The sequence below is a fragment of the Empidonax traillii genome, unplaced genomic scaffold (assembly GCF_003031625.1).
Source record: "Empidonax traillii isolate 1590-97213 ecotype Southwest subspecies unplaced genomic scaffold, ASM303162v1 scaffold35:size4298261, whole genome shotgun sequence".
NCBI lineage: Eukaryota > Metazoa > Chordata > Aves > Passeriformes > Tyrannidae > Empidonax > Empidonax traillii.
Genome location: NW_020955228.1, coordinates 917,293 through 925,783, shown reverse-complemented (window position 1 = coordinate 925,783; position 8,491 = coordinate 917,293). Strand labels below are relative to the sequence as shown.

The following is an 8,491-nucleotide window of genomic DNA, read 5'->3' as shown; positions in this document are numbered from 1 at the left end:
TTAAAACCACCAGAGGTGAATCATACAAAAGCAGGTTTCTTTAGTTGCCTTTATACCCTTAGCTATAAAGAGAGCCCTCAGAACGTGCTGAGGGTGAAGTAGGACTTAACTTGAGGCTCTACTTGTTAATTGATGAACTATATCAGATCATAGAAATCTGAAACTTCATATCTCACAGCAAGACAGCATCATGAATACCTAAATTTATCACCTGATTCCTGTGATACCTGGAATTCACTGCTCAAAGACAGGACAAATGTAGCTCTTATGAAACCACAAAATCTGTTTGGTGCATTTTGGCTGTTCAGAAAGGGGAGAGACTTTGGACACAACCAACAGCCACTCTGTCCAAAGAACAGAAATCCCAGTTTCTTAGAGAAGACTTCAGGAAGCCTGAGGTGGGTAGGACCTGGCATCACTGCACCAAAAAGTCCCCTAGGTCCCGTGCCTGGATGCTGCCACGTTCTGTCCACAAAACCTAGAAATTATGTCATCCTAGTGGAAATAAAAATTGCTTTCTAGGATTCAACTACTAGAAAAAAAAAACAACACAACAAAAAATCCCCCCCAAAAAACAACAACAACAACAACAACAAAACCAAACAGAAAACCAAACAAAAAACCCTCAGAACAAAACAAAAACCGCTAACCAAAAACCTCCAACAGAACAGCAAAGCCAGAGCAACCCCGAGCCCGGGGGTGCCACCGGGTCCGGGCAGAGCAGTGCCAAGTCCCTGTCTTCGAGCTCACCTCCTCCTCACCGCGGGGCGCCCGCGGCGCTCTGCGGGGCAGCTCTGCCATCGGAAAGAGCGCGCGTGTGCGTGGCGGGGTGTGCTTTGCCTTTACGGAGTCAGAGAGGCGAAACTTTTTTTCAAAATATGTTTTTGTGAATGGAGGGGGTTGCCTTGCCACGCAGGGGTGTGTAGGGGACACGGTGTGCCCGCGGCAGGATCCCAAGACACCGCCGGGCATCTGAGTGTGGACTTCCGAGCCCTTCCCCCGCCGCCGGCCGAGGGTCAGAGGGGAGCGCGGCCGCCGGCGCTGGCGGGGCCGGGCCGGGGGCGGCGGGGCCGGGGCCGGGGCCGGGGCCGGGGCGGGCGGGCGCGCGGCGATCCGGCGATCCGGCGGGGGGCGCGGGGAGCCAATGGGCGGCGGGGATCCGCCGGCGCGGCTCGGGGGCCCCTGGAGGAGGAGGAGAGGAAAAACCACGGGATTGAGCTCTGTCAGTGGCGCTCGCGGCTTCCAAGGGGGAAGTGCCGGGGAATAATTAATGTTTTTATTAAATTTGGAGGGAATTTTTTTTTTTTTTTTTTTTGCAGCCGATCGCCGCGCGTGGCCTTCAGGTGGGTTCTTCCCCCCGCAACTTTGCCCGCCCGCCCCGCAAGGATTGCGCGGCGGCCTCGGGCTGCGGGAGCGATCCTGGGGGAGAAGGTGGCTGGGTGCGTGGGGCGGGGGGGCGTGTGTGGGGTGTGTGGTGTGTGTGTCTGTGTGTGCCTGGCTGCGGCTGCCGGGCGCCGCCGCCGCGAGGTGCGCGGCGAGTCCCGCGTTCGCCATTACGAGTTGAGCACACGTTCGGCAGCGCCGGGGCTGCCGCTGGCGCGGATCGCCCGCGGCCACGGCGGGCAGTGTAAATAAACCCCTGCCCTCGCCCCGCTCGCCGCCGCCTCGCACTTCTTTTGCTCCGCGCCTTGCTGGCAGGAGCGCGTAACCCAGGTGAAGGCAGAGAAGGGAGGGTTGTTTTTATGAATGGGACTCTTTGAGGTTAATTAGCTATGCAAATGCAAGCAGTTCATTCATGCTGCTGCCTTTTTTTTTTTTTTTTTTTTTTTTTTTTTTTTTTTAAATCTAAAAGCCATCTTGTATTCCCCTCTAGGCTGATTGGAGTCCAGATCCCGAGGAAATCTCCAGATCAAATGCCCAGTAAATAAAACACTAAGACTCGTGGAAGAGCTGCAGAATGGATGGATTTTATGACCAGCAAGTGCCTTACATGGTCACCAATGTGAGTGATCAGTTCAAAGTTGGTGTTTATAAACTTGACTCCGACTTATTTCTGTGGGGGAGTTTTAGAGACACAGTCTCTGCTTTGTTACCGCTGTAGGGGCGATTCTTCATCTGAGAGCTTTGCCTGCAAGATGAGCCTATCTTCTTAGTTATTGCAATAAAGCATCGTGTTCTTTTAAAGACAGTTTTGAGATGATTAAAAAATAATGCACATGATTAGCGGATGAGAAGAGAGAGCAGCAGCAGCTGCATTCAAAGTTTCTGGCTGCGTTTGCCTGCAACGTTCAGAAGAATGAAGTTGAGGCAAACATTAACCTTTTTTTTTCTCTTTTTTTTTTTTCTTTCAGGACTTTGCAAACAATTTAATAAGTAACACAGGGAAACAAAGCAGCCTATTTTAACTTCATATCTGGGTCTTTTTGCACAGCTTATGCAGAAGGGATTTATGGGCTATTGTGTAGATTTGTATATTTTAGATGCTAAAAATACATGATTGGTACTGTGTTGCTGCTTGAGCACATTATATATGTATCTGTACAAATAGATGTCTACATAGATAAAAATGTTTTGCGTTTAGCCACAGGACTCTTTCGGAGGATCTTAGGTGCTCAGCAATATCTTTTGTTAGAAATTTAAGGCTGCAAGACAATCATATCCCTGTTTGAAAATGTAAAGAATTTATGCTAACTTTGAGTATACTTGATTAAATTAAAAAAACCTCACACCAAACCAACCAAAATCCAAACCCTAGATTTCTAAAGTAACTGATCTTTCCTGTTTATAGAATCCGCGTGGGAGAAACTGTAATGAGAGACCGACAAATGTCAGGAAAAGAAAATTCATTAACAGAGACCTGGCTCATGATTCAGAAGGTGAGGGCTTGTCATTCCCCCCCTTCCCTCCCCACTTCTCCCTTTCTTACAAACTCAGAGAAGCTTTTTGAGAGCTATTTATTTATTTATTTATTTTTAAGATAAATATATGTAGATCAGTCTAAATAAACTGGACAAGAAAACTGCCTTTACTACTGCAAAACAAACTGGCAAAGACAGTAAATTGATGAAGTTGATACTCTTTCCTTGACTTACCCTGTTAGGTTTTGTGCACATGTGGCACACAGGTGTTGTGCACTGAGGCCAAGACTTTGCAGCATCTGACACAAGTCATGGCACCTGGCTTTTTCACCATCAGGCCTCTTGAGATTTAAGGCTTTTTTATTCCTCCTGTCTTTTAACATCCTTTTTACTGATATGTCTTCACTGGTGTTAGCAGGAGTGAGAGAATGTGGATGTGGAGACTGTTGATTTTCATTCTAGCTTGCTGTAGAGCTAGTAGTTAGGCTTCTGGTGTCTGCTGGGCTGTTTCTGTTGTTGTGTAACACTGATAGGGTTAAAAATACAGGGAATTTCGGTTACTGAAGCCTAGAATTGAAAAAGTTTTGGAGGGCCAAAGATTTATAACTTAGTCCCATCAGTAGTCACTCATGTTTGTAGCTTGAGGACTATGGGCTAGTAATAGCTGTTAACAGTTCTTTAGGTTACCAGGTCTGTATACGTGCTATGCCTACACCCCTGTGAGTATATAAGACATACAGGAAGACATGTAGGGGCCTCTGACTTGTCCTTATATAAATCTTATCAGGTTCGGGACACATCAATACACTTTTCAAAATCCCTACTTGTCTGGAAAAGTAGATTAAAAAGAAAGCAACTTTCTGATTTTCAGTTAAGTCACTTCCCAGTGTGAATGTGCGGTATCAGTCCACAGGATAAATGAATAGCCTCTGTCTTTTAAGTGTATGTAAATAGTTATCTGTCAGCATTCATAAGAGAGGAAGTCTCTCTCAAAATACAGTAAATTAAAAATAAACCTTTGTTAGTTCAAATATCCTACTTACTCTTAGTAAACAGAATTTTTGTAACTGAGTTTCTGAGGTTTCCAAGTAAGCTGAATGCTGCTCTGGTTTACATCCATTATAAGCAACTCATTTCAGTAAATTGCGAAAGAAGATAAACTGCTGCAAAACTCAGTCTGTGAAGAAAGTGGTTTTAACTTTAAAGAAGTACAGTGAGTACAGCATAGAGGAAATAGTGGTGATTTTCCTGTCATACGAAGTAAAACATAAGGGGAAGTACAAAAGATTTCCCATTTCTATTTGCTCTTGCTGCATCTCAGGTCGTGGCTTCAGAATTTTTATATAATAGATATGACCCTACTATTAAAAATACTCAGTTATTGCTCAGGCAGAACTGCTGAAGTCTGAGTAAGCTTTATCTGGGGCAGATATTGCAGGAGGAGGCCTGAATTGTGTAAGGAGAAATAGCTCACCTGTAAGAAAGACTATGATTTTTAACTTTTCTATGTATTGCTGAATGAGTCTTTTATACTACAGAGCTTCGTTAAGGTTCTAGTTATTATTTCAAGATAATGCAGTACTGGCTTAATTACTGATAATGCAGTAAGGGCTTGTTTTTTTATTAATAGGTATAGAAAAATCATTAACCGATGCCCCAAAATACCTACTTTGTCTATACATTTGACTGCCAAAATAGGATTCATGTATATTGTTCTTAGGGAAAAATACGTTTTTGAACATAATTTAATCTTATGGAAAGATTAAAGGTATGAGTCTTTTATCTGTGTCTTTATCTTTCGCAGAACTCTTTCAAGATCTGAGCCAATTACAGGAGACATGGCTTGCTGAAGGTAAGGGAAAAAACTGCTTTTAAAAAGAGGAAAAACAACTCTGGAGGGGAAAAAAAAAGTCCTGAACTTGCTGTCTTAATGTTCAGCCCAATTAATTGAGCTCTAAAAGAGCCACCTCATGTGTCATGCATACATTAGAGCCTCTGATGAGTTTGTCTTTGGGGACTCTGGGGCTGCTCTACCCAGTGTCATCACAAATTACCAGGAGAAATTGCTTCCAGCTCACAATCACATCTGCTTTTGGCAAGAACTAATGCACCAAGACTTCAAGTTCTAAGCCTCTGTTCAGATTTTAATTGCAATTGATCAGGTTTATATTATTGTACCTCGAGAGACTACATACAGCCAGAACTGGGCTTGCTGTTTCCTTTTCAGCAGCACATATAATTATTTGGTGTTCTGGTGGAGTACTTTTCTGATGGCAGAAATTAGTTTCTCTGGGTTCATCGGGACGGGATGCTTCAAGATTTAAGTGCAAGTGTCTTCTTTCCACCTTGTTCACAACACAGAACGTTAGGTGTGTATGAAATACTTTAATAGTACCTTTTTCTTTATTTTCTCTTTATTTTTTTTTCCTAGAAACCTTTACCTATTTTGCATGTTATTTTTGTCTTCGTATTTGTAGTTGTGAGATTGTGTACTGAGAGATTAGAAAACTAACATTGGTCTGTTTTGCACATGCATGTTCTTTTAGGCATTTCAAATAATCTTGTACAGCACATTCTAATGAAGAGAGACTGTTTAAGAACAATAATGTATGAACCAGAATTTAAAGTAGTTGTTGAGAGATTCATTTAACTATAACAAAAATATGCTGCTGCATCAAGAGAACTTTAACAAGTTGCAAGGTAGCTTTGTGCTAGTTGAAGTCTGTTTGTTCTTTTCAACAGTATTTTCTGATTTTTTTTTCCTTTGATATGTACAATACTGTTTGTTTGAAACATAAAGATTTTTGTGCATTCCCTGTTCTTAACATTGCTGGTCGACATTTATATGTAAACTTCTGCATCTGAAATAGACATGAATTCGATGAAAGTTAAAAAAAAAATCTCTCTAAATTTATCCTGATTCAAATGAATGTGAGTATTCACATATGCTTAATTTTTATCATGCCCAGGACTATGCACAGCTGTTTATAGAAGAGATGTTCTGATTTTGTTGGTTATTTTTTTTGAAAGGAGGGATGTTGAGGTGAAATGTTTGCTGTTGGTTTTCATAGAAAGAGGGAAATATTGCTGATGACTGCTTGCCTACATACTGATTCTGTTTTAACATCTTTATATATAGTTAGTCAAGTTCTTTACCTATAAGTAAGTTGTGGGGTATGTTTATTTTGATGACATTTTTATTCTCATAGCATTATTTTTAGTATATGGTTATTCTGTATATAATCAGAAAGCCCTCCTTAAATTAATGGAACAGAGGATATATTTTTATGAATTAACATGATTCTTTCCTAATAATTGAAAACAGGATGTCCTGTACTAAGATAATTTTTGTAGTATAATGAACAGATACAACTGTAGCTGTCTCCCTGTGGTAATTTTCCTAAGGAACTCTGTATGTTGTATTATCTCATTCATTATAACAAGCTAGAATTATGTTAACATACTACTCAAAAGATACTATTTTTCTTTGGAGAGGATAACTTTGATTTTTTTCACTGGTATGGGTGGTTATGTGTCTGAAAAAATATATTCTTTGATCATCAGTTAGAAAAATACAGGCATATTCATAGTGCCTGTGCAGATAATAATGGAAATTTGAAAAATAATACAGAATTTAAAACTAATGATTTCTGTAGGTACATATATATTAATATAACTGCAATTTTTAGACACATTGCTTGTTTTAGATTAAAATGAATTGTTTGAGAGCTTTTTTACATCTTTGTCAGATGTATTTCACTGAATAAATTTAGATAGATTCTGAGGGAGAAAGGTGTCTAGTCCTGTGTCAGCTAGGTTGAGGAACCTTTTTAAAGGTAAATAAAATGATCTGGTAAATATTTAAAAAATGAAAAAAGTTGGTTTTTCACCTAGCAGAGGATAATGAAGCTAAATAATGTTCTTTGTCTACAGTATGTTACACCTACATATTACAGGTTTTCCAGTGTTCTAGAAATACTTAAAAAAAGTATTAAAAAAGCCAAGCCATGGTTTTAACTGTTTCATAAAACACAAACCTTTCACAGCTTTCCTAAAGGCTAAACTAAAACTGAAATAAAAAGTTGAGAACATCAAATATTGAGCTATTAACTTGATCCCAAAGTTTTAGTAAATAAACACCCAACCTAAACAACTTTTGGTAGTCTTTATAATTTACTAGTGTTTGAGGATATTGTAACTGTGCTCAAATGTCTACATGGATGAGCTTAGCCAGGAAACAGATTTTGAAATCAGACTTGTTTACCCATTGCTAGATGTGTCCATTTATGTTCTTCTGGACCTTCATAGGCTAGAAGTCTGCCAATTTGGCAGCATCAGTAATGTTTACATATTTCTTTTCATAAAGCTCTGGAGCCAGGGAAATGACCATGAAATTTTAAAACATCTTGACCCTTTTTAAGAAAAGCAGTGGCAGCTGACCAGGTTTCTCCCACGAGTTCAGATCCCCACTGGGGAGTAACCAGGTCAAAAATCTACTTATTAGTTAGGAGAAGAAAGTGAGTTGCATTTTTTGACACACAAAAATAATACTTGAGGATTTTTTTTTCGTTTGCTCTTCCTTAAGCTGTCCTTACTGCATCATACATTTTAACCTGGAGATTTTTACAGTTAGTGTCACCTGTGACAAGTCGGTGGTAAACAAATAAACAGAAAAGAAATGTATTCATTTCCTGTTGGAAATGGTGGGTGGTTCATATGTATTAAAGAATTAATCCAAATGCAAACAATTCAGTAACCTCTTTAATATTTTATTACTACATAATTAACAAGCTGAACACTACTCACAGAAAGCTTACAAATTATTCCAAAGCTTACAAAGTATTCCACTAGCTGCATACTAGATTTTTATGGAAATGAGTTTTGGTTCTTACTCTGTGTCACATTATATATGTTAGAAGAATATAAATTATTTTGATGTAAAACTTACTCTGAATAAGGTCCTCTCATGTCAGTTGCTATGCAAAGCAGAAGACTGTTTTCTGATGCCAGAAATGGAAAATGGGAAGCACTTATTAATTTTTTCAATGTTCAACCTTGAAATAGTTAAAATTTCCTACTGCTAACCAAGACAAATATTATTGAGGTTTCTTTTATATTTAAATAACTCAGTGGCAACGTTTTGTCATGATAGTACTGTAAAATGACTTTATTGATTCTATATATTTGGAATCAGGTTGGTTCTGACAGATAACAATTGTTCAGTGCCTTGAAAAAAATGGTTCAAATATTAATATAATGTTACCTTATCATGGTAGCTCTTACTTCTTACTGTGGAATAAAATGAAGAGATCAAATTCTTAGTGAGCGAGTATGTCCTTTCTACGGGGAAAGATTTGGTTTTGGGGAATAATAGATTACCAAAACCCAGATTTTTATTTAAAATTACTTAGATACTAATTTCTCCTACAGCTTGTTAAAAATACATAAAAGACATCCCAAGCAAAGACACTTAATATATATATACTAGATCTGCTTCCTAGAGCAATAGATAAGAAGCTTCTCAGATGGTAATGTACTGAAAAATTAAATATAATGTACTTTGGGCAATTCGAAAAAAAAATACAAAACCATTAAGTGAACAGAAAGTGGTTTGAAATAATAGCTACAGGTAA

General features: G+C 39.2%; 1 protein-coding gene across 4 annotated transcripts in view; it reads left to right on the top strand.

The window, feature by feature from the left end:
* Window positions 1–1,140: 1,140 nt before the first annotated feature.
* The window catches only part of ETV1 (ETS variant 1), a 65,485-nt gene continuing 58,134 nt past the window's right edge, over window positions 1,141–8,491 (top strand). For 2 of the 4 annotated variants that reach the window (XM_027877891.1, XM_027877889.1), the window contains exons 1-4: window positions 1,141–1,343; window positions 1,874–2,002; window positions 2,789–2,876; window positions 4,663–4,710. In XM_027877891.1, coding sequence (XP_027733692.1) covers window positions 1,958–2,002; window positions 2,789–2,876; window positions 4,663–4,710 — 181 coding nt within the window. In that variant the 5' untranslated portion in view covers window positions 1,141–1,343; window positions 1,874–1,957. Of the gene's footprint in view, window positions 1,344–1,609; window positions 1,714–1,873; window positions 2,003–2,788; window positions 2,877–4,662; window positions 4,711–5,085; window positions 5,228–8,491 lie in introns of those variants that run through there. The other 2 variants (XM_027877890.1, XM_027877892.1) reach the window with 2 other exon arrangements.